Source organism: Anopheles stephensi, chromosome 3 (assembly GCF_013141755.1).
Source record: "Anopheles stephensi strain Indian chromosome 3, UCI_ANSTEP_V1.0, whole genome shotgun sequence".
NCBI lineage: Eukaryota > Metazoa > Arthropoda > Insecta > Diptera > Culicidae > Anopheles > Anopheles stephensi.
The window spans coordinates 65,666,850-65,693,370 of record NC_050203.1 but is presented as its reverse complement, the minus strand read 5'-3'; the positions used below and the strand labels follow the sequence as shown (position 1 = coordinate 65,693,370).

At 43.9% G+C, this 26,521-nt stretch overlaps 1 protein-coding gene across 4 annotated transcripts in view; it reads right to left on the bottom strand.

Moving 5' to 3' along the window:
- LOC118511704 (ras-GEF domain-containing family member 1B-like) overlaps positions 1-26,288 on the bottom strand; it is a 37,693-nt gene extending 11,405 nt beyond the window's left edge. Inside the window, exons 1-9 of one of the 4 annotated variants that reach the window (XM_036055121.1) lie at positions 26,068-26,288; positions 25,437-25,853; positions 13,213-13,868; positions 9,041-9,148; positions 3,316-3,435; positions 2,923-3,119; positions 2,564-2,687; positions 2,173-2,469; positions 1,912-2,055 (exon numbers count right to left, since the gene is read on the bottom strand). In XM_036055121.1, coding sequence (XP_035911014.1) covers positions 1,912-2,055; positions 2,173-2,469; positions 2,564-2,687; positions 2,923-3,119; positions 3,316-3,435; positions 9,041-9,148; positions 13,213-13,371 — 1,149 coding nt within the window. In that variant the 5' untranslated portion in view covers positions 13,372-13,868; positions 25,437-25,853; positions 26,068-26,288. Of the gene's footprint in view, positions 1-1,911; positions 2,056-2,172; positions 2,470-2,563; positions 2,688-2,922; positions 3,120-3,315; positions 3,436-9,040; positions 9,149-13,212; positions 13,905-25,436 lie in introns of all 4 variants that reach the window. The other 3 variants (XM_036055120.1, XM_036055123.1, XM_036055122.1) reach the window with 3 other exon arrangements.
- Between the last annotated feature and the right edge of the window lie 233 nt (positions 26,289-26,521).

The following is a 26,521-nucleotide window of genomic DNA, read 5'->3' as shown; positions in this document are numbered from 1 at the left end:
TTGTTTCCGATCGTACACGAGTGCACGCGGTGCAACGGTGCAGTGGGATGTAATCTTGTTGATTTATTTTTTATTTCGCCTTTGTTTCAAATGCCTTGGCTATTGTGGGAGCTTTTTTACGTAAGGAAAAAAAACACTCAAACGTTGTGGTAGCGAAGTAAAGCAAACAGTACAGAAAAAAAACTGCACAAACCTTTCCAATATCCGGCAGAGCGTACCTTAGCGTGCAGGATGTATGTCTTCTAGCGACGATGCTCGGGAGTCAACATTTGAGAAGGCAAAAAAAAAACAGGGACCCATAAAACAATGCACCACATGCCCACATAGCTGCATATGCAATGGACATGAACGGAAGGCAGCGAACCGGATCACAATACTTTCGGCTCAAGTGCACTTTTCCAACTTCCAGTCTTACTATCATGGTTGCCGTCTGAGGAACGATCGCCAGCAAAACCGACCAAAAAAAAAAAGAAAAAGAAAATGGATCGGTGCGCATTGTTCAACTTCATCCCAGGATCTGCGCAGAATTTGCAGCATTTCTCGAGTGCTCTTTGCAATTGATTGTAAATTATAGTACCAGCGTGATGCCCTGAGGCGCGGCTTCCATAGGGTGGGAAGTGATTTTTCAAACCTCCCCAACCACGGTACGCGCCTGGTGGCGGCCGCATTTCCAAGCTAGTGCGTTTTTCGTTTAATTAATTTTTATGACTCCATTCGTACGCGGTTTGCGGGAAGCATAATCTGTTGGAGTGATTTCGATCGAGTGGCCGGCTTCACACCCAGGAACAATCGGGCCGAGATTTTCCGTTGTTTGATTGGATTACATTTTTACTGGCGCGCGGGTTCATTAATGCGCTTGACAGGGATTATGAATTTTGCCGTAGACGACGAAGTTGAATGCAACGATGATGCTTGATGATTAGCAAGATAGAAGGGCACAGAGTGTAGATGAGCTGTGAAAGAGAGCTTTTTGTGCAGCGAAAATTGAATTTTAAGATGCGGAAAACTCTTTGTCTACTGTGCAAATACTTGCAGCCGTAATGTAATGAGCGAAAAGTTGAGAAGGGAAGTCCTGCATAATTTTAGATTTTTAATACTGTCACAACATTACTCCGCAATACTTGAGAAAATTGGAAAACTTACTTTGTCTTGTGTGCACATTTTTCTCCATCGGTAATTTAATAAATTAATTCTAGTTTCTGTACATTAATTGGTTTCGATAGATATTATGCGACGAGCAAGTATCAAAATTTTGCTATTAAAAAAGCTCTGAATTTAATTTAATCTGCTATTCTTTTTCATGGCCTAACGACCTCTTAGCTCATATGCTTGCCATTAATGGATTACTAGACTTATTGATTGCGCATAGTTGGAGAGTCAGTCCGCACTATTGACGAACGGTTGAGATGAGATTTGAACCCCGGCCCTGCCGTGTGAAGACCTGCGTGTGAGTCGCAACCACCACCGGGCAACCTCATTGATTATATTGGCTTGTTGGTTGTAATATTTCCTGCATGAAATGCCCAAGGAAACTAAGCTTTCAAACATCATCGAATGCAGCAAAAGTTATGGTTTGTTTGAAAATACGGACACAATGTTTTGGAGTTACTGCGCAACTACGCTTGCGTTTTCGTACAAAAGTTTTAATTACCACATCCTTCTCCACAAACACATGCGTCCCATGGCGCGATTCTGTTACATCGTTACATAGTTACAGTAAATTAGTTCCTCCAGGAGGACACACATTTAAAGTTGTATTGCGTAGTGGTTCCAAAATGCCAAAGTTTAAAGCTATTTCCACGATGCACATATTGCTCTCGGGAAAAGTCATACCATTCGACCGGTGGCATTGCATTTGGTTTTGCAATCAAAAGCGCACATTTCTGTCTCGAATATTATGAATTCGCTTACCGTGACCTGCAGCCGGGCGACGGGTGGAAGATCAAACGATTCTAGGATGGCCGTCGCGCTATTGTAGTTCCCCACGAGCAGGCAGTACTGGGCGGCACCACTCCACAGCTCGAACTGCTTGTTGCGATCCTGAATATTTCGACACTGGGAAGGAAGACAGACAGGCGGGGGCGGGTTGATAATCAAAACTCGATCAATACGCACGGAAGGGAAGTATAAAATAGGAAACGAATCGAAAACGCGTAATGCAAGCCCTCATACCTTCAGTATCTCGTTCGCAACCAGCAACCGCAATCGGGCGGACCATTCTAGGTAGCTTTCCAGGTTGCACGTTTTCTTACCATCCAGCGAGGTTGCGTGACCTGTGCCGGAACTGCCACCGCCCGCTGCACCACTGGACGCTAGCTTCGGTGTAAAGTCCTCCCGGTTCGGGTCTTTCAGCAGGTTGGGACTGCATTGCACAAACTCTTCCGGGCCGACGTGTTTGGCGAGGTTTCGCTCGATGCGGCACAGTAGCTGAGCCAGCTGCGTAGCCGTCGGCCAGCTGATCGATTCAGTCTGTTGGTGAAGTTGGTATGTGTGAGAGAGAGACAGAAAGATAGAGTGAGCAAGCGAGAGCCACGCGATACACAATCTGGATGGTGTTTTCTACCTTATTGTCTACGGTTGATTGATAGCTTCTGAGCTCTTCCTCGTGGTTTTCCAGCTCGGTAAGTCGAGCCAGCAAGGCACACAGTAGTTGGGGCACCACGTTAGCAAGCTTGGTGTCCGCACATCTGTCCACGCAGCAGCCGGAAACAAGGAAGGATAGGTTAATTAGGAAAAACTGACAAACACGTATCGAATACGGAGAAAAATACCGAATGAGAGAGAGAGAGAGAGACCTCCCTCCGTAATGGAACAGAGTGGAGTTTCGGGGAAAAACCAGAAACTAGCAGATAGTTAATTCGGTGAGCGATGGCCACTATCAATCATGAAATCAACTGAACTCAGCTGCTGGACGCTACGTACCTAGCTACGATATGTTTGACGTGATTCATCATGCGCTCGTCGCGAAAATCGTACGGGAACATACGCGTCCAGACGCCGAGCAGGGGCACGATGCGCTCGAGCGGTTCCGGTTCCGGGATCGATTCCAGCAGCTTCCCGAGCAGCTCGTACGAGCGGATGAAAAATCTGGCCGACAGCAGAAATGAAAAGACGTAGTCCTGCGTTTGTTGTGTCGATTGGCGAGCGAGAGAAAGAGGGAAGAAAAACGTAGTTGCGAGGAAAATGCAAATGACGCACAATTAGATTTCCACCCCGAGAGGGATGACGCAGAGGATGTCTGCTGCAGAGGATGCATTCCTGCTGTGTCTATGCGCCTATCGGCGGGGTATGGGAATCAGACCCGCTGCCGCCTACCTGATCGAATTCTTCCACGTTGCCGGGCATCAGTAAATCTATTAGCGATTCCAGCGGACCGGAAACAATGGTTCCGTTACCGTACATTACCCCGCCGGTACCGAGACTTCCCTGGGTGTGCTGCTTTCAGGGGCCGGTCCACGTGGCATCGCAGCAGTGGGAGCATGTTTATCGTTTGTGTTAGAAAAGGCGTGCAAAAGAAAGCAAGTAAGCCATTATGAAGCCTGAACGATATGGACAAGTGAGGGTATTGAGTTGAATGGTTTTGGAGTATGTGTTTGTGAGTGTGTGTGGGCTTGTGTATTTTGCCTGCTCCAAGAAATGGTTCTGCGGATTTGTTGTTCCAAATGTTTCACGCATCATTTAAAGCAGTAGACGACGAGAGATCGAGAGACCAGAAGGATTGCGAGAAAACCCGCGCTAGGCTTTTACTTCAATTACCTTTTTCGTGGGTTAGAAAGCCGTACGGAAACGAGCACAACTCCTATCTTCGATGCTTTATAAGGTAAGCCGTAATTGTAGAGTTGTGCTATTTTACTGATAATAAAAGCTCGAAAGCGTATGCGTTACCCATTAAACTTTAACAGCATTTGTTCCAGGGTGGCATTCAATTACCGTAGCGCTTAATGAGTTTGAAGAAAATCCGTCTCATTTGTTTGTTTGATTTTGCTTTTTATTCCCGGGTTTTGCTGAATGAAAATCCGTTCTCGATTCTTGCAGTTCTATAATAAAGCTTACTTGACCTACTTTGTACCATCCGATTTGTTGAAGTCCTTTCGATTGCGTCGGTCTATGAATGCGAGAACGAAGGAATGTTCTCTTAATTATGTTACTTATCCAATGGTTGCAATGGTGGAATAGAATTTCTTAATTGCCAAGGTAAGCTTTGAATATGCTGACTGCCTCCAGAAAGTTCATTTAAACCTGTTTGAGAATTTTCATTTAATGTCAGCAAAAGAGCCAAAATAAAATAACAGCATCGCGCTTTTTAATGCGAATCACCGTTGGGATAATAAATTTAAATCAAATTGCAATTTAAACGCACACACACAAAATGAAATCGCATAGAACGGCAAAGGTACGAGTTTAGTTGGCAACTCTTAGGGCATATTTATAGGTCAAATAGACCCTACGAAATTACCGCCAAGGTATGCGGAAAGTGAAATGAATAGAATAAAAGTTTTTAGGCCACACATTTTTCCCCTCCACTTTTGTTCCACAACTCATTGGACGATCTCGAATGGTGGTGCTAACCATGCGGGCCTCGTTTATCCATGCCGACTGATTAGGAGACCGAGAGTCTCTCCAGTTTTCGGAGTGTAAAATTATGTTATTTATTACCCGCATAACGGTGTGGTTTGGATTCAACAGATATTAAGACTCGGTCCACTATCTGAGGCAGATAGCATTGGGCAAAGGGAGGGGCGTTGGACGAACGAATGTAAAGTTTTCGGCGGTTCCAGTTTACGCTAGGATGCGCCCAGTACTCACTTCAAACACGTACTTCGGGTCGATGAGTAGAGAGAAGAGAAAGCGTAAGTTTGCCTTCAAACCCCCTCTGCAAAAACGGTGGACCCGTTTCTACTACATTAACTGCGAACAAATAACCATGAAAGGGTCTACATCGGTCGAACGTTTGTCCGGTCGGTCGGCCGGTCGGTGGCTATTTTTCGATGGTTTGCAGATGAATCATAACTGTTGCCCTTGGTATGGCTGACAGAGCAACGATGGGCGACATCCGGTTGTCTGTCGCCCTTTTCGGGCGGCCCGGTTTGCATTTTTTCGCTTCGCTATCTCGCATCGTTCGCCTTTCATTTCCTAATTTAAGTGCTGGAAATGGGATCAAGCGGCAATGATTGTGGCGTACTTGCGTGCGTGTAACCCGTGATCGATCCCCGCCATTGGGGGGATGAAAATGAAAAATTTAATTACATCACCCAGGCACCGGCCGGTCTACGGAGTCTGGGAACCGCATACCGGGGTCCCGAAGGGGTGCGCGCGCTAATGGAGATGGAAATAAAATCCATCAACGGTGAGACGCTTAGAGACAATCGGTTCTGTCCTTTCGGGGGAGCCGTACTCGACGTGGATTCCATTTCAATTTTAATCACATCCTGGCCAATGGATGCGTGCGGGTGATTGGAGAGAAAAATGTTTCTCTCCACAGCACAATGGCGGCTTCCATGCCCCTCCCGCTGTGGGGATGCTGGGAATTACGTCGATGAAATTGATTTCCTGACAGCTATAAGCTCGTTGCTGGCAAGAATGTTTGGTCGGTACGTTAGGAAAGAACAGTCTCCGGCTGCAAATGTATCGATACTGTTTATGCTTCGGTCATCGCAAGCGATGGTACCGCCCGGCATTATGCGATGGCAGAGAAAGCGTTGGAAAATGGTGTCCATTCGTCCTCAGCGCTCTTGGGGGGCGAATCGGTGAACGGGCATAGGGATACCGCTGCACACCATGGGGAAAACTCGAACGAACTGTGGTCCCGATATTTAATCAACGGGAGTGTATTTTATGGTTGGCGAAACATATTTATTGGACGAAGCGCAGCTAGAGGTTGCAGTGACATCTGTGGGAATAATTTCGTTTCTGGTAATTAAGCTGTAAAGCTAAATGCCCGATGTATGTCCAAAGCCGTTATTAAAACAAAAAAGGGGTTTTCCATTAGTTATTCTGATAGAATAACGTGGTCAGGTGAAGATTTTAATGACTAATATATTGTCTAATATAATGGCTCAAGAATAGAGAAAATTCTATTCTATCAAGGGTGCGTCATCTGACAGAAAAACGTGGAAGTATTAAATTAGCTTAGTGTAGTGCATTGTCCAAGGTGCCAAATATTAAAACAAACAATCAAAAAATCGTTTAATAGCAAAATCAAGGTGATAAATGAAAGTATAAAAAAATATTAGACACGTATGTTATTTACGCTAAAGATTTTAACTTAATTTGCTCATGCTTTTGACCGCTTCCTCCATCACTGTGCCCTGTGTCGATGCTTTCAGCGTTTAAAAGGTCTAGCAAATGACAGAGTCATCATCGGTCATGTCGTTTTGGAATGTAACGGACACGAGAAACTAAAGAGGGTATGATCGACGCTCGAGACGCCATTCGAGGCGTCCCTCTTTGGGAGCTGTTGTAGCAGAACGGTTCGCCTCACGTGTCATCAATCATGGATTTGATTTGAAGTTCAAGAGCGAGTGGAGTGTGAGTTTTGTTGTTTTGCGAGCAAAAACCCCCGTGTTGTGTTTTGCGCTGCACCATAATAAATATGTATTTAGAGATCGAATCTAGATGACTTGCAAAGAAAGCGGACGCGTCTGTCATCGACGTCTTTACGTGCGCCAGGGATACGTTGTGGTGTAATATATTTTCTTCGGAAAAGATCCAAACTTCCGAACCGGGTACGTAGCAGCGAGTGTAGGTTGCGGGTATATGAAATATGAATGATCATGCTGGCTCATTCGGAAACCGCAGTGTAATCGTATTTGTAGTCTCCCCACCTTTGTGAGACGCACACCTTTTGCAAACACCGTGCATTGTGCTCCGGATGGTGGTGGAGTGGCCAGGCAACTCAACTTTTCTGCAAGAGATTTAACTAGAAACAAAAAGTCTTCCTCCTGCCGCAACGGTGGACTCCGTTCGTGTGTTAAAGAGTATGTGTATGTAATGAATGTGTCATGAGGTTGTCGGCCGTCAAAAAGCTAAAGACATATTGGAATGTGTACCGGGTTGAGCGTGTAAGCAAACGGCGCATACCTTATTCATGATCATTTCGCCCTGCCCGAGGGTTACGTAGGTCGTACGGACAAAAGCCACCGGCGGTGGAGCAAAAGAGCTGCCCAGCTTTCGTTCTGTGTCAAATAAATCTTAAGAATCTGCCTTTGGGGCAACATTCCGTTGGCAGTTGCTCCACGGTTCCATTCACGGAGCGTTTGACCGTAGGGCTAAACGCGCCCGGGTTGTCCCCTAGAGGGCGGTACAGACACGAAGCAGCACACCGAAAGTGTATTGAACGGAGTACAAATCCCCATCGCCAGTACATTGCGAACGACCAACGGGGAAAAGCTACAAGAAACTGCTGACAACTTGGTGAAATTGGATTTCAGGGTTCCAGAAGTCGTAAGCCCGGGTACCACACTCTAGGCACAATGGGAAGTGCCGGGATGGCGTACAGTATCGAAACATGATATTGGTTTCCGGCCGTGCGTAGCAAAATAGAATACCGAAATAGCAGATATTAATTGGGAAAATCCTATTTTCTCCCCCATAGCTCCAGCTCGTCCTACACTCAACCCCAATCGATTGGGACCGGAGCGGGCGTTAGGTCCATTCGTGGAAGTGTGAACCGACAGTGACGGCCACACTACGGTCGACGGTGTGTTTAGGGTTTTTTGGTAGGTATTAACTTCAGATGAGTGATAATGCTGATATTTTATCGTAGTTTTCCCCGAGACCAGCCAATCCAGGGGGTTTGGGCCCGCCGAAAGGTGACCTGCTGCGTGCTGCCGGGTGGGTGAAATGTTGCCGACCTGCGGCTGATGGAACAGTATTATGCCGAATGAGCCTTAATGGGAAAAGTTTCATACTCGGATTTGCTTTTGATATGGCTTAGTTCTTTCGAAATTCGGATGGAAAATATGGCCGAAATTGGAATAGTGTCGGGGGGAAAGGGCGGTGATGGTGGGCGAGGGCGGTGAAGGTGGATCTGTTTGAGCAAGGTATTAAAGACCGTGGCGGAAAGTTAAAGATTCAGTAGCGCGAAAGTTGCGAATTAGTAGAATATTTAATCAATTTGGCCTGATGGACGAGAGTCTGCTGTGCTGCAGTAAAGCCATCGCCGGGGATTACGGCGAACTCTCTGGCAGCTTCGGTGAGATGTTGTTTTGATTGATCTAAAAGATTTTATGAACACGATAGTAGCGTGGTTAAGTTTTGTTGCTGGCTTGACTGCGGATTACTCTGATTCAGGCTATGCTGTACGGTATTCACCACATTTCGTGTGATTTATATGTTTTGAGGCATATTCTCCAGATATTAAGGATATAAGCTTCCCAAGACGCTGACGTGAGTTTCTGCTAAATTTATAAAAATAACTTTTGTTGTTCTGGACAAAGGGCCATGGTCGTTTCTTGGGAATAAAAAAAACAGACATTACCAACAAATTCTTATGTAGATCGCCCTGAATCCGGCCGGCGTTTGGCATTCAACTGACTCATCTGATCCGATTCCCGGAAACCTATCTTCTGCGGCGTGTTTGACTGCCAGCAGAAGCACTTCACTCTGCCCCGTGTAACACCTGTCAAGTGCGCCCTCGATAGGCTTGGCTCACATTTAATCGGTATGCATCATTTCGAGGTTTCGAGAGCTGTTTTTCCAATCCTCGCACATTTCCGGCTGTAGCCCGCCCCAACAACGAAAGTGATGTTCATTCGACTGCCTATTTACGGCTTCCAAAAGCGGGTGAGGAGCCTGACGGTGGGATTCGAGTTGCCCCCGGTGATTGTTGATTGTTGTTAGGGAAGGGAAAGCTTTCCTGATCATGATTAAAATTTGGATTCTGCTCTAAAAACTCGTGCTACGTCCCCGTGGGGGACATGTGCCTGAGTTAGAAGCGATGCTTCGGTACGAGTGTGGGGTGTGAAAGGGAACGGGGCGTGATATTTTTCCCTTTTTGACAGCTCTAAATGTTGTTGTGAGCGTTTGCCGAACGACTTACCGCAAGGGTTGGCGTACTTTCGCAGCACACTTCCGGTTGCTCGGACGACTTCACCGATATCACAATAGTATCGTTGGTGCTTTCGCAGAAGAAGCTCGAGAGTGGTGCCTGCGAAGTGAAACGTGAAAGAATCACAAGAAAACAAAGAATTATTCGAATACGGCTAATTGGGGATTCGGCGAATCAAGCGCAAAGTAGCGGTTCGTGGGAGGTTTATAAATACTGCGAAACACGGTTGCTGTACGCTCGGGTGGGTATGGCATTTTGCTCGTGGAAGAAGTAAGTCGAGTGTTTGAAAGCTCTGTTTTCGGACGAGGAGGAAGTAAATAATTTGAATTTAATTTCTACAGCAGCACTTGCAGTCATGTGAAGGTTTTTCGAACGTAGCAGACGGTTTAGATGTCGTTTTCGTGATAAACTTATATTCCACTAATGAAGATATCCTTCCAAAATGATTGCCTTTAAGCTGATCTTCCAGTGATTTCTAGAGTCTTTAAAGAGGTTTAGAGCAATAGGATGATATTGTCTGTCGGAATATTGCTGAATGTGATTATGATTAGGGCACGAATTTATCCAATATTTCAGATATATAGGAATTCAATGATTTTTCTAGAATATTTTATAAATACACACTGAATCATTTATCATCCTGAAGCTTTACGTCATCCCAATTTCCAAAACATTGAAATAGCTTTCCAAAACTCGTTACTATTTGCGAGTGTGGACGAAGGATTCGCTCCATTCCGAAACTAATAACGATGTCATCCTCTTTCCATGTGGGTTTGTTGGTTGACTACAGCTCTGTACTATAAGCTGTAAACTAATACAGATGAAACCCCAGCACACCTCCATGGTAGATACCTTATTCATCCGCTTCATTAAAAACGCACCAATAGCTATCAGCTCCCGGGTAAAGCTCACCTATGCATAATCCATGCTAATAACGGAATCATCCTGTACAATATTCATAGGCAAAATTTAAAACCCAAAAACCCGACCGGGCTGCCGGTAGTATCATTTGAATAAATTAGTCCGTACCACATGGCCATCGGTATAGTTGTGCAGTGCTTGACTGCACTACATGTTCTGCCATTTTGTATCGAAATAATCTCTACACGCCGACATAGTCCTCCTAGCAGCACGATTAAAACGAACGTCGTGGGGACAAATCTGTTCCACAACAGATGTACTGTGTGTGCGTGTGGCAGCATAACGTAAGTGGGCAAAATATGAAATAGTACTAGTGGCGTATTTTTCCGGCAGCTATTTTCCATTCTTTGCACGAGGATTTACAACGTTTGCTACGTCAAACTGCTGCATTAGATTGTAGATGGATCTGGCGTTTGGAGCGTACTCTAGTCAGTTTGGCAATAAATCGAATCGCAAAGAAAACATAGTGGCAAACAAGAAGGCAAAACAAAAATACGGTTCGTTACATGAATGCATGAAACTTGGCTTGATTGCTTGCTTAGGAATGCAGAGTTAGTGGTACATGTGAGCGAGAAACAGGAGTGCCCAGGCAAGCCCAGTACCAGCGGGCTGATACAGTAATAAAAAATCACGAACGTAAGGATAAAGCCGAGAGTATCCATGATTCATCATTGAAAAGTTATTTACGTATTCACGGCAGCATCCGCGATAGGAATTCAGAGGAATACGCCTGTTTGCATGCGGTTTTTTCTGCCTACTCCGTAAGAGTGTGTGTGTGTGTGTTCTACGCCGGCCTAGTGGCAGATCGTACGGCTTTACGATTGTGCAGCCCAATCACGACTAATTTCGAAACGCTGTACCCGGATGGCGGACGATGCGCACGGCTGGCGTCTGGTGTCCAAAGGGTGGCTGCTGATGTGGGAATTTAATTACATATGCTACCGTCTCGTAGGAAAATGTGTTTCAAACTGGGTGGATCGGTTTTTGGCATTGCGCGTCGTGGAGCGGTTGAATTACCATTCACTGTTTGGTGCGCCCTTGGTGTAGAAAGTAATATTTCTGCGAGGAATATAGATTGGTAAGAAATAAATTGACACTCGTTCGCTGAGTTGGGAAAGAGTTTCTTTTTTTCTTTTTTCATTCCACCAATGGATGATTGAAAATGGGGTTTTCCTTACAGCAAACGATAGGCTTTCCGTAATGCAATATTCGGAAGACGATATGTTTAATTCAACTGAGAGCATTTGTCATGATTATTCATGATATGGTGCTGCTGATCGGTTCGGTGGACCATACTGAGTCTCGGGTTTTGACTTAATGTGACATTTATGTATATTTGTTATGCTCCACTGTATTAATGTGTGAACATTTGTGCGATGTTTGAAGCGCCCGAGCTCATCAGCAAGCACATTTCTTGACGTTTCGAGATGACGGAAGTGTTTCATTGGTAGACTGTAATGAGTAACTTCCTTTATGTGGAATACTGTTTGAGTCATCCGAGGAAGCAGTAATAAAGGGCTGCTTAAAGAATCTCTAATTTGTTGTTGGATATACCGAAGAGATTAAGGCGTTGTCGACTACAGGAGCTTTAATAGTTGAGAAAGTGATCATACCCCATTCTATTCCATCGCTTGTCCTCCCTCTAGAGATTAGCTAGTTCTTCTTTGTACTCTTTATTTCTATCTTTGGCCCTGTCATTATTCCATGGTCGTTGAAGACTCTTTTAGTGACTTTAATAATCTTGAACGTAACATCCTTGCTCTCACTCTAACTCTGTTCCTTCCTATGCTCGATTAAGCGATTCGAGAGTTTGTCGCGGGAAAACAATTGAGTTCAATAAGCAAACATAACTTTTTCTTAGGGACTTTTGGACTGATCATTCGTCGTTTTCTTCCTACAACCTCCAAAAGATCTCGGTTTGCCATTTTTGTATTTTTCTGTGACTTGATTTTACCCGTAGTTGTATAGTCAGCTCTGCGTACGGGGATTAAAGTTGTCTGTAGGCAAATAAACCCATAACCGTTTAATGTTGTCTTATTTATGATACTACAACTTCTATTTCATAAGAAAAGCTAAGCTGTATTGCTACTTCTGGAGTTATTGATCTTCAAATTTTGCTTGATCAACTTTATTTATTCATAACTGGACAGTCAGTTCTACGAATTTGGGACCAATCTGTCTAAAATTCGATATCGGGGTTGTTACGTGGCTATGTTAGGCAAAAATGAAAACTTAAATGCAGACATCCTGAGGTTCAAAAGGCAAAGGGCAAAGAAAAGGAAAGCTCATTGCCGGTAGATCTTTGCGAGTGGTTTTAACCACATATTAATTCACAGAAAAACGGTCAATAGTAGAGTGTTTCATCGACCCAATGGAATGGTCTGCCGTAAATATCAAATTAATTATTTTCGTCTTTCAACCCCATTTCTCTGGCTGTGTGGCTGGCGTTCGTGTGCAATGCTTTCGATTGGCATTTCATGTGATTAGGGATATATTTTTCTTCCCTTAAAGGCCTTTATGTACCCCGTATGTATGCCATCCAAACATGGAATGCTGTTTTCCGTAGGCCGTTCTACTTTGCCAAACGGCCGAAACCATACCGTGTGCCCCCAAATGCACACAGCGAAGCAGCACTCTTTCACGAGCCTTCACGAGTTAACAAACGCCACTGAGCTGAACTGATTAGTGGCACCGTTAGCGTGGTGACATTTTCACTAGACCGGCGACACACCTGAGGTACGCTTACGGTTCGAGCTGCAGCAGAAATCACGAGCAGAGATGCTCGTTTCTTATCGTACCGTTATTACGCTCAGGCATTCGTTGAATGCAAACGAGACACGCCGGGGCGTTAGTTGACTGGGCCCGTGCTCGCACGAAAAGATAAACCTTTCATCCCTCTTGACACGGTACGGCACTAGCAGCAGAGGCCTCGGCGTGTACTCGCAGCCCAATGCAGTGATGCCCGTACGGAGGTAAGAGCCCTTTTTGCATACTTCAAACGGGTGGTCGTGTACGTACTATCTTCAGCTTTTTCATACACCTTTCGAACACAACCGGGGCGTGTGTGTGTGTGCTCTCCCCTGGACCGGTGTGTTAGATTTGTTACATATTCACATGACCTCCTCACATACCACGATCACCACGTGCGCGACGTGGGTGAACGGGGAGCGAACCCCCTCTTCCCACCGAATCAGTCCGCCGAACGGACTCGCGCGGTATCTTGTGCGCGAGATCGCAATTACCTTTTTATCTTTGCTATTATCGTCGGAGTCTTCATCGTCGTCCTTCTTGCCACCCTGCCGGTTGGTGCGATTGGTCCGCTGGCGGCGTGCTAATCCTTGCCGGCAGCGAGTACCGCATGCGACTGCTGATAGCTTGCTAGCATAGTAGTACATAGCCATACGTCACGTTTGTCCGCACATTTATGGGCGTGCAGCAGAGGTGAGTTTGTGCGTGCGCTCGCCGGTGTGGTTGTGTGTGTGCGTGTGGAGTGGCTGCTGTGGAAACAGTTTGGACGATCCTTAACCCTCGAGGCACTTCGGTGCGTACAAATGGGGGAGGGAGTCGCCCTGTTGTTCCGCTTTTCCCTCACGTGGAACGAGTGTTCTGGTCTGTTTTGCGTTAAACTGCGTTCGGTTGTCTCATTCTCCGTTCCGGCGCTCTCGGTCCGTTGCGTGGCATGGTGACAGACGCGATGTGGGCGGTGTAGAGGTAACCGGTGAGGGGAAAATCGGAACACTACTAAACATGAAGCTTCCGCCGCGGGTAATGGTGTCTTAGGAAAAGTTTCGTTTGCATCGGACAGTGGCGGAACGCTGCTAAACTGCCTCAGGTACGCCTGCTGCTGGTGCTGCAACCATTTGACGGAAGTTCACCCTGCGTATCTGCGACGGAAAGGCTACAACGAGAAGGAGTGAGAGAGAAAAAAGAAGAGCTAGTTTGAGTCGTCTGGCGTGTGGCTTGGGGCTGTAAAGTGAAATGAAAGTGGCTGGATAAAATTGGAAGATTAAGAGATTTGACGGGTAGCAGGATTCTGGCGAAGGATTGGAGCACACGGTACGGTCTTATGAAATTACACCTTACTTGGAAACACATTCACCGTACTATTGATGGTTTATGTAATGAGTTTTGAGAATGTTTCAATCGGTTAAAATTTGTTTACTGCTTGGACGGAATAAGATAGCAGGCCGTAATGATAACGAACTTCATTATTGAAGTTTAAGTGGCATAATTTTGATTTGTCAAAAATGTGGAAAGACCGAGATTGTCGAGATTTTGTACCACTTCTGCGTTGATTTGCAGAAGCAGTATAAGTAATAATCTAATAATAAATCAAATTACTTCAACCTGAAAATTAGCTCAACCTGCTCAATGTCAAGAAATAAAGCGAGTCTGATTACCCACCTAAATCGTTTGGGTTTAGAATATCTAATTATGATGCTACTTTTTATATTGGTGGTTCGATTGAACCACCAAACCGTGAAAATAAGAACTATTTCTCAATTTCAACAGAATGCAGTGTCGGGGTTGGGTAAAACAAAAAATTCCTCATCGCACTTGAAGCAAAGCTTTAATGTAAGTGGAATTCGTTTTGTTCTGCTGTTGGCTATCCCGGCCAGCCAGCCAGCTTCATCCCCATCGACAAATCCTCTAGAAAGTGTTCTTTTCAAGTTTATTTACATTCCCGTAACGGACCAGAACGGCCGTTCGGAGACCCAAGGCTAGAGGACATTCCAACGGCCGGACCCTTGATTGGCGGCGGCGGGAAAAGGATGATGATGATGGTTCGTTTTATTTTTGGAGCGTCCTTTGAATTGTTTCTTTTTTTTCCTCTTCTTGCTGAGCCGCCCTCGCTTTCGCTTCTTCTTGCACCGGTTGTACTGGGCAAACAAAACGTTGAACCGGCCGAAACCTGCCTCCTTCGAGACGACCCAGCAAACCGGGGACGACGTCCAATTTAACATTAAATCCCCAGTGAGCTGGAGGACAAGTTTGTGACACGGTTTCGGGAGAGCTTTCGGAAGGATTCGGTGTAAAGCGTGGTGGATCACGCTGCCGAAATGGTTTGCCATTTCTCATGCAGCACCGAAGAGGTGAAAGTTTTCTTGCTGTAACGTAGAAATTTGCGATTTAGAATTGTTTGGCTATTTTTGGGTGTGTCCGTTACGACTGATCATGTGATCTGATGGGCAGGGTTACACTGAATAAGGATTTACGGTGAGGCAGTGGTTGTGGCATGTTCAGGGTTGAATATGATGAGAACGGTTGTTTATGCTTTCTGAGTGGATACATTTTTGAAGTAAGTAGGTACAGTAATTGTGTATTTAGATATGGTTTTTGGTTTGGATTGGTGTTTAAATAGGGTTAAATAGGGTTTGACTGGGTTGTTAAATAATATTGAAATCTAGAATATGATTAGTATTCAGTGCATGAACAAAGTTTGAAATGGCACGTAAAGACATCTCGAGATTGTAGTGCCAAAGAAGAAGGATAATTCAAGCTGGAAAATTACATCCAGCCTTAAGTTGCGGTCGAATACAAAAAAAAAAAATCGAAATAAATTAACGAAAGATAACGCTTCGTTATGCTCTTGTAACTGTTTATCCTTGTAACTATGTATTCGCGGGTTTTACCGAAACAAACAGACGACTGGTGAAATTATGGCAAATATAATCATAATAATATAAATAGGGGCGTTCTGGTAGCAGAGGCGATAACGGTGCCGGTCATCACACGGCAGGATCGGGGTTCAAATCCCATCTACACCGCCTCCCCGTACGTAGGGCTGACTACTTTACTACGGGCAAAACTAAGTCACTGGAGGCCAGAAATGGCAGGTCGAGATCCTTCGAGGTTGTAGTGCCAAGGAAGAAGAAGAAGGAGAATGATAATAATTTCTAAACATAAGAAGAACAAACATTTGCTGGTTTGAAAACTAGGGAATGGTATTATTTTGTTGCCTCATGCTTCGTTCCAGCTTGTTTACCATTTTCACTGTGTTTGGCCACCTTTTTAAGTAATGGTACGATGATAGAAGAAGGATAAAATACTTTTTACTTGGAAAATTTTACTAAACAAGTACAATTTGGAGTTTTACAATATCATTCTACATCGAATATTTTTTACACCTTTACCTTTGATAGAAGCTTTGTTGTTGTATATTCGTAATGAAACAATAATTAGATTTAATTAAACCAGAGGTTTTGGATGCAATTTGTAATTTGGAATTCAAGGTTTTTTATTCGTTGTGACCAGGCCATCGGTCATAATGTTCAAATGGAATTCAAAGTTGTGTTAAATAGCTGGAATTTCTATTTAATGTTATTATTTGAGCAAATAGCTTTAGAAGAGCTAGTTGAGTTATGTATCGAGTAAAACATTCTCTATAATTAGCTTATAAATACAAAAAGACTTCACCTATGACTATGTTGAATGGATTTACTAATTAAATTCCAATGTGTATTTGCCTCCAAATATCGCACAGTTCATTTAATGATGTTTTGTGTAATTTACTAACAATCAGCTTCACTTTTACCGTCCAACAGGATCAACACCGTCCATAATGGTATTGCACACAAATAGGCGTGTACCACATAATGAAACATTCGATTAACACTGCGAACCTAAATGTCAACCGGGCACCACCTAGAAAAGGGTAGTTCGCTGTCGAGTTTCCATTTCCACTAGCTAGCACTTTGCTGTCCGAATAGACTGGCCGATTAGACGGTTCGGTGAATGTCAAGAGTGTTAGCAAAGGTAACACTATCCAAATCGAAACGCATACAGACTGGACGCTAAATATGCAAGCCCAGCTGACAGTGAGTATTGCGATCCAACGGCCAGCGTTGCAGACCTTTGCCGTGGTTTGACGCGTCCGACCGTGGGGATGTGCAAGCGTCGAGGTGAGCTTGCCCCGGCTGGTCGGGTAAGTGAAATCCGATGTTATGCAAATCGAAATCTTTGGCGCCAGTGTCTGCTATCTTATATTTGGGCGCGTTTATTTGACATAACTTTTGAGGTAGCGTAGCGTCCAGGGAACGATTTGCATAGCTTCAAGCGCCCCGAGTGCCCAGGCTAGGCAGGGTTCTCTCATCAGGCTTGCGCATATAAATGTGCATCATGCTGCCGTCCGTGGTGTTCCGTTCGGGCAGGACAAGCCAACAACCCCCCCCCCCCCTTCCTCCCTCTTCTTCGCACCCTACCATCGCCATGCTTTATTGGCCGCGGGGCCAAGCATGACGACGAATTTGGTGTTGCTTTAGACAGGCGGCATCATGCATTACTTCCTTATTTCGGGGGTAAAACTCTTCCTTTTCCACTTGCTCTTGGATTGGTGTCGATTTTCAGCGCACGGCGCACGGGAAAACCAGCATGGTTTCAGCCGTATCATACCTGTGTGTGCGGGAATGTGCGATTTTTGGCCTATCGTAGGTTCGCTTTGGTCTCCGGCCCGGCCTGTTTGGTTGGATGCCTTCTTCCGGCAGTGCTTTCGAGATGATTGCATTTTATGCAAATAGTGCAACTCTTGGCTACCCGCACCGTCCCCGAGTTTCGGCAACGAATTGCACCTGCACACAGGGCAGTTCTCGCGACGTTTGCCGAGTCGAGTCCAATTTACGGAAATAGACTTATGAATAATAAATTTCAAACATCATGTCGCGATGAAGCGTTCCTCCGCGCCATGGTATTTTCACTTGCACCGTGCTGAGTGTGGCGGTGGTATTTCGTGTTCGCCACGCGGAGAGCTGCAGCTTAGTGACCGAGCGACCGGCAGGAATCGCTGTGCCGCAGCAGCAGCAGCATCAGCAAAAACATAACGGGTAATGGAAATTTATTTCGATGTGAAATGGTCGATGAAAATGGGATTTTTTCGATAGTGCTGCTGACCAGCGAGAGCGATAGCGTGTAAGTGGTCGGAAAAATGATCAACCTTCGCAATGGGTTTTCAGGGCAGAGAGTGCTTCTTGCACTCGGTACGGTACGGCTTTTGATGGGAAGTTATGTTAAAATAATGTGCACCTAACTTTTCGTAATGATTTTCGGTTCGAGGCTGTTAAAAAATGTGTTGGGATGGTGTATGGAATACGGCAGCAGGGGAAAAATGATTATATTTTCATTTAAAATGAGTTTGAATAAGTTTGGTCAGCTGATGTGTTCATTGACTGAAGGGCTTGTTGAAGCATTCGGTTTTCATGCAGCAGCTCTTTAAGATCTTAATTTATGATTATCAAGCTACAGCTAAATTTACCAGTTTTATTAGGGAAAATATCAATTTCACTAACTTGAAGTCTTGAATATATATTTTTATATTTACATGTGGAAGTCTGATATTGAATTCGTACCCAATATTTATGCATGTGGTCACGAAAAATTTATTCCAATATTTGATCACTTTGATGGATCATCTCTGGGCAGTGTTGATCCATTTAAAATTTAATGCGTTATTTTTAGCAATTAAGCGATTACCAAAATAACCAAGCCTGTGAGTTCAAGTATCTTGCACAAAGCAATTTTCATTGTTAGATTTTCCTTCTTAACTCTGCCTTGGGATTAGAAGAAAATAAAGTGCAAACTAAACGATAGCTGGGCTTTCCTGTTCAAAGGACTCCAGAGAAAGTTTGTTGGAAATAAATCACTCAAAAAGCAGCCTACTTTAAGGCATATTGGTGGGCCTTATTGTCAAATTGTACTACAAAACTGGTATGGAGAAGCTTGAAACTCTCAATAATCGTTATTTCGCTGTCGTTGGCAGCCGTTTAGAGTAATGAAATTGAAATTTTCTAGACACAAAAAGACATGATAAATTGACTCCATATTTAATATCAGCACCATCCGCTTAACTTACACGAGTACAAATTAATTTTAAATGTTGTCTTAATTAGCGTGCAGCGTGTATCAACTTGTTCAATGGAACTGTTTAAGCAACTGCCAAGCGATCTTCGCCGAATCGGCCAGCGTGCTGCCACTAATGGTTCCATGAATCGAAATTAATTCTTTTGCCGCGTGCCCATAAAATTAGATACAGGCATAATTAAATGTGTGTGAAGCAAAACAAGAGAACATTCAGAGCAAACGCGAAAGAGAGAGAGAGAGAGCTGTAGTGAGAGAGAGAGAGAGAGAGAGAGAGAGAGAGGGCGAGAAAAAAGAATGCGTTTGATGAAATGTGCCATTAATTACGCACGTGCATAATTCATGTAATTAAAACACATTTGAAATGAGCAAAAAACAAACATAAATTAAATGACCGTTTGGCAAACAAAAGGGTAAATGTTTGGGTTTGCTTGTGCCGGTGGTTTGGTTGAGCTGCTGCCCACGAAATGAATGTATGGATTTTATGTAAATAAAACTATCATCAGCTAGCTAGCAGAACAAAGCTGCATTTGTTGGTTAGGTGATGTTTTGCATGGTTTTATAGTTGTTTGATTTGCAATTTTGCTGATTAACACATCAATATTCAATTCCGATCCCAAAACCACTAAGCCCGTTGGGTGTTTTTTTTCTACAAATAGTGTTGAATTTTACACACAGACTCGCAGACACACATCACTATTTCATGTTTGTTTAATAAACAACCACACAAAATAGTTTAGACGGTACCGGATGCGTTACATCGTTCAGTGCAATCTCTAGTTATACGAAATAAGCACTTCCAACAATATACTACCCGCACTTGTTCAACATCGTTCCCCACACTCGCCAGTCTCTGTGTGCGTCCCTTCCCATGGGTTCCATCGGTTTTCATTGCCGGAAATTCATGAGCTGTCGAACAAACGAACCCAACAAGCCATTAATGGGACCAACTATGTGTCGTCAACAAGCTCGCAAAAGAAAAATAAAGGACAATGGACATTTCCCGGGAGTACCGGCGAGCCTTTGGAGAGCCGTTGAAGTACTGGGGTTGGATTAAAAATTAAAATTCAAATCTTTCGATACGGGTATGGGCAAGAGGGTGAGGGTCAACTGGAGGCAGAAGCAGCAGCAAAATAAAACAAAAAACATCGACCCGGCCGTAAGAGCGGCGGGTGTCGCGCACTCTTGGGGTTTGGCATTGTACAGCGTTGGTCCACGTTGACGATCGTGCCAAAAGCAGTGCGGCCATTGTTCCGTCATATGTTCGGTGCTGAGAATGCTTGGTTGATTGGTTTTTTCGCTGTGTTGTTATTTTTCACTTGTAAATGAAAACAATGCTTGGCCGTTCCCGGCGGAATTGGGCCGGGTCGACTGACGAGCAAAAAAGGAAGTGCACGATACGGCCACCCGACGCCCAAACACGTAGGCTCGGTTAGAGTATTATTCATGTTGTTGATTATGCATGGATCTTCGCTTCAATGTTGTGCTGCCGTCATCTGTGATGCCGGGGCTGGATGTTCCACATCCGTATTTGACACAAATTGCAATGAGCTGGAATAGCATTAGAGAGCGATAGAAAGGCAAATGTATGTCATGCTTGCTGTGGTGATACGGTTGTGTAGTGAGCTGGGTGTGTATAGTTCTAGGAATAGAGGTTTTGCTGTTTCTTCTGTCAAGTCATACATACCAAAGTGTGTGGCACACATACAGCAGAGGCTTCTTAGAATTGTGCGAAATTCGAAAGTCAAGGGCCATTGATACACATGAATCGTTTATTGTTGTAAAGCAAAGTATAAAATTACCCTATTTTCATATCATGGTTAAAGCGTTTTTGGGGCAGTTTAAAACACGATGCTTCAACCGCGATGCTCTTTCATTCAGTATATAAAATCATCTGTATTCTCTAAGTATTTAAATATTAGAGAAAATGATAGAGCAGATGATCAGTTCTTACCATAGCTACATTGTATACAAACCGACTTAGCCTGAGAATTACAATCAAACTTAATGGCCTTGCTGAATGGACAATTAGAGATATCTAGTGTATGATTAAAGTGGATGGAAACTCTTGGGATCCTTTGGAATCTCTACGCAAGAGAGAAGTAATGCCTGTATTCGCTGCAACCTGGCTGTAGAAAGGGTTGCCCCCCGATGCTTGGAAACTTCGGCGATCATCCTCTTTTAGATAATTCAGATCCTGACTTACCCTAATAACACGGATGCAGCTCTGCTATATAGCAGATCGAGGCCAAAGGCCTGAGCAATCGATTTAAAACTTCAATGTTCAGATGAAATTAATGACGTACACACCACCTCCTGCATGGATCCGGTATTGCATTGTGATCTACGCAGAAGTGAAGTACGTATAGGTGATCGCAGTACGTCACTGAGTACTAATATCTATCCAAAACTGACTAAAGTGAGGAAACAAGCATGAGTGGATAATGCTATGAAGGATTTTTGCCTTCGTATGTGTGTTAGGATAATGGATGCGTTTACAATGACGGCTCTACGTCTCTATGATCCCATGTCTAAGCTAGCAAATTGAAGTCATTAAGTCCTTACAGAGACTCGGTAAGTACAAACTGAGATAAAGCAATGGCTTTGGCAGGCCATAAAGGTCTGGAAGGCGATTGAGTAGAAGATTCCTATAGTATGCTTAGTCCTTCAAGTGGATACCTATAGTATGTTGAAGTGGATTCCCACCCTTCCAAACAATTATTTTACTGAATCTTTATTAGAAAATGGTAATGAAATGTCAAATGCTGCTACACAAATCTTTTTCATCTCGCTATTAGTTGTATAACTCTATTTAATCGAATCCGGTTCCAAGTACTCTAGGAGGGAGAATTTCGGTGCAAGTGCTAAATTAAAAGTACTGCACGACAAGTGTTTTTACAATTTCACGCATTGTTGCACTGAAATGTGCAAGTGTAAAAAAGATTCAGCTAGAAACGATATAAACCTTGGTGGCACTCCCCTTTATGATCGCAATCTTGGGCTAGCTTCCGAAATAAATTTCATCCTCCATAGCGATGGAGCTGTACAGCACTCGGCTCAGACCCACACACACACACGTTTGCCACAACCTGCCGTGCCGTTAATGTATTTATTTACTTGATAAACGTTCCCATTATTATCAGCAAAGATTGTATTTCACGTCAGTGACCAAAAATTCAATTACCCGAAACCGAACCCTCCGGGTGTGTATGGGTCTCCGCGCCAGTGGAGTCAATTTACGACACAAACGTCTACGGAATGTCGCTGAAGCACCGACCGACCAGTGGAAACCATCTACCAGGACGGGCCGCACACGAGTCCGCCCGTCGAGTGGATGCCTTAGCTATGGGGCAGCAGCGTGCACAGTTTAAAGAAAAAGCGCACATCCAATATGGAGCATCGAAGTGGCGAAAAGCCGTTATTTGTTCGTTGCTTTGCAGTGAGATATGTCGGGGAGATTTATTTTCTTGCGGCTCAGTGAAAGGTACATTTAGATAAGGTTGCCGGGGTCGTGATGTAGCCCGTCACACGATGCGAGCTCCAGCGCGTTGTAGCTCTATCCGGCCTGTGTTGTCTGACGCGGCGATTGTTTCTCGGCTTTGTTGGCAAAAGTGTAACACCCTGGCAACTGACATGCTTACGGGCGGTACGGTGGAAAACATGGGAAAAGTCAATTTTAATTGTGTGATTTATGTGGAATTTCATTTCCTCACGCATGGGTTATCTGGTTCCGAGAAGCTGTTAAGCGTTACAAGGACCGGTTTGGATTGAAAAATACATGGAAACATTCGTACAGCAGGGAGAGTGTGAGTAATTCATGCAAAAATGTTGTAACATCGTCACGGTAGTTTTACAAATCGTTATGCTCGTTCGTTGGATAGTCGATTGTTTGCTCTGGATTTCTTAGAACGAAACCGTTTACAATTATGGAGGTTCATGTTTTAAAAGGGTGCTGGCAATATTCATTTTGAAGAGGGTTTACATGACTCTACAATCTCAAGAGGACTTTGTCTGCCATTACTGCCTGCCTTGAAAGCCTTGTGAACGGTGAAAACATTCGGGACAGGATTCGAAGCGTGATTCTACCGTGTGAAGACGGTGGCTTTAGGCAATCGGAACTGTCGATAAACATGGTTCACTTTGCAGGTAAAATGATACTTTGTTCTTCACTTAATGTTTCGAGCATTTCCTCATGGTGTACGTGAATCTGTACTAAATATGGAGTGCTGGTATTGATTTTCATCTTAACCCTGAATTCGTCTTTTTTCCTATGAAACTTTTTTCTACAAGTTTAAGCAAGCTGCTTCAAGTTAGTTTGGTATTTTATTTATTCTGTGTGTTTTATTTATCATCTGTAGTGGAAAGTAATGTCTTCACTTACCCAGAAATAATTAACAATGTAGCATTTATAAGCTTGTTTGGTAACTGATATTTATGGCTAAGAAATTGGATTATTAAAGACTGCAAGGTATTGTATGGCATTGAGGGTTTTGTCATGGGTTCACTTGTGATCATGGGATTCTTCTTCTCCTTCTGTTTCTTGTCTGGAGCTACAAACTCTTGGCTCGAGAGGTCTTGGACATTCCTCAGCCGCTCAGAACCCGGTATCTAGCTCTCCGAACCCGGAATGCTTAGGATGGGACTCGTTGATACTTAGCTTTGACATTTCAAAATCTCGCGCGACAATTACTGCAGAAAGATTCGAAGCAGCTTGACTTATTGAAATGTTTTATTCTTGCGTTCTACCGGAAGTATGTTTTGCTCAAGACTGTTTTTTTTAAGCAAATAATGCATCAATAAATCCCTAGAACAAATAGATTTTTTTTAACTTACAAAAATAACATTGATAAACGCAGCACTACGAAAGTTTGTTACTCCACATTGATTAATGCTTTAATGTCTTCTTACACCCAACAAAAAAAAAATCTAGTGTCGCTTTATCACATGCGTACCCCGACTCACAACAAATGAGGATCAACTGATCACCTCCACTTGACCGTCCACTTACGTACTGCACCGAGAATGGTACGCGACTCGAGTGTCAGTAAGCGGACACGGGTGCAAACATAAATCCACCCATTCATTCAAATGGTCATCCTCAACCCACGCGATAGGTGTCACCGACAAGTGCAGGTCACGGTTGAACGAGAATTTAAATTCACATTTCCGTTTTTCACTGTAACCAGCAGAAACAAAAAAAAAAAACACATGGCACACACATACACACACAAACACGATAAAATCCATCCATAAATCATTTCACGTATAACAGATGAATTCTAAAATGAAAAATGATTTATGGTGAAAAAAATGGAAGCGACAGAGGCGACACACAAAAACAGCGAATCGTATAAAAGGATTCGAATGGATGTATCAACACAAAATTGCACCCCACGTAACACACACACAAACACACATTTGCCGTTAGTATCACACGTCTGTGACATCGTGCTAAACATTATCACTAAGTGTAGGGCGAGTCAGAAGATCATATATTATTTTTCTCCTTCAATTTCCGGGACAGGTGGTGGCTGGGGTTTGCGTGAGCGAAGTTGGTTGGGCATGATTTACATTTCCCGGCTGGTGGGTTAACCTGAGCTGTTGCTACCGCTTTACGTAAATCCGTAAGCTACAAACGGCATTGCAAAAGAAAAAAAAAAAACAGCCACATTACAATAGTCAGAAAGATTTATGGAAAATCCTCTCCACGCAGTACCGTTGGTTAATTATTCCCGATCACAGCGGGAAGTTCCAATAAACAACGTGTGATTCATGGTCCCGGCTAACGTATCCGAAAGGCCCCCTGTTTCAGCTCCCAAACAGCTCGAAAGCGATACCTATTTGACTCCATCCTCTGTCTGGACGGGCAGGGTGTTTGCACTTGAATCGTTGTTTTGTTTTCTGTTGAACGTTTGTTTGGCACTTATCCATTACCGATATCGGTGTGTGTGTATGTTTAAGGTGGCACGTGTTTGCCACAAAATGGTTGGCAACAGTTAGGGATGCTGTGAACAGACTTTTAAAATATATGGTTTCAAGCGTGTGGTTTGGGCTCTGCCGGGACTGGCAGGTACCCATTAATTGACAAAATAATGTCGAATTTCGCTTCACAATGAACGACAGAAAACGGCATCGTATTGGCTGTATGATAAATGGGTAAGTTAATAATTCACCTCAGGTACAGGTTTATGGTTTGTGTTTGCTCAGCTATTTCGTTGTTCTTTGTGGCGGTCTGTACGTTAAAGAAGCTTTGCTGAAATGGCTCCTCAAAAAAAAAAAAGTGGGCGTATGATGATGGGAAACATAAAACCACGGTGTACATGTGTCTACCATTTCTGCGTTTCGTGCTCATAGAATATTCCATCGGTGAAATGTACGGCTAGCAGAACAAACAAATGGAAGTTGTGTGTTTTGTCAGCAAAACAACGTCATACCGACATCGGAGATATGATGTTTAACGTTACAGGCTCTTAATTCGCTAGCTTCAACGTAAAGCCGAAACATGACGCATGAATTTTACATCCAAAAACCCAGGAAAAGTATCAGAAAACTATTACACATTCGCCGAACGCAGTATCTACCGAGTTTAGAAACCCCTTTGCGATCCTGAACTCACCCAGCAACGGAACGGTTGTCCATAGCAAAACTTTAAATACGACCGTTCCATTCCATTAGCCGAACTAGCTTAAGCACGTTCCAGTAGTTTGGCATCGTTGCAGGGCGGCATAAGACTCTGGCAGGACTCTCTAGCACAGCTCTTGCTACAACACTTTCCTATCACACCGGTGCTCTTTTGGGTGGCTGGAAATGGATTGGGCTGGCTAAAAGTTTCCGCCCCGTTTTAAGACTCACTTCCTGTACGCAAGGGAGGGGCGCGAAGGTGGTCGTTACGGTACGGTTCGGCGATTATCACTCATACAAGCTACACGCTTTTGCTGTGTGTAAACTGCACACTGATGCACTTGCCACACTTGGTCACTCGGGGATGGGAAGCACTTTGGAGACCTTTTAGCTTTTGATTTCAATTACACAACTGATAATGAAAGCAAGAACAAACTAAAAATGACACACTTTTTCTTCAAATTGCACTCGAATGAACAACACACTTTAGTTGCACACATTTCGCAAGCACAATCACGTTTCAATTGATTCCGGGCAGGTCATAACGGAAACGGAAATAATTTTCTAAATTGTAATACACTGTGCTTAATCGACGGTTTATTTATTCCCGGTGGTTTATTCGATACCGGTTAGCATTCTATGATGTGATGGGGTAATCCAAGCTTTGGTAATCCTCCAGCGGTAGTATCCACAGTGTTCGTGTAGTCGCTGTAACTGTAAACCATTACGGCGTGACTATGGTCAGGGCGTGCGAACGAAACACTCGGTTGTCAGTTGGGAGAAACCATCGGTACAACACACCCACCAAGAACGATCCATCCGCGGCGAAAGTTCGAAGGAAACTGAACCTTCAAGCACGGTCGTTAGTCAAACAACTTCACCCCGTACGACGGTCATTTGCTTCATGATCACGAATGAACCTTAAGGGATGCTGGAATTTTCATTTTAACGTTTTTTTTCTTACTTGAACTGCATTTCATGCTTGCGAGAAGGACTGCGTCAAGTAAAATAGTGTTTATTTTGTTTATTAAATATTTTTAACAGCAACTGATATTTAAATAATCTTTAGTAGTTGTGGCG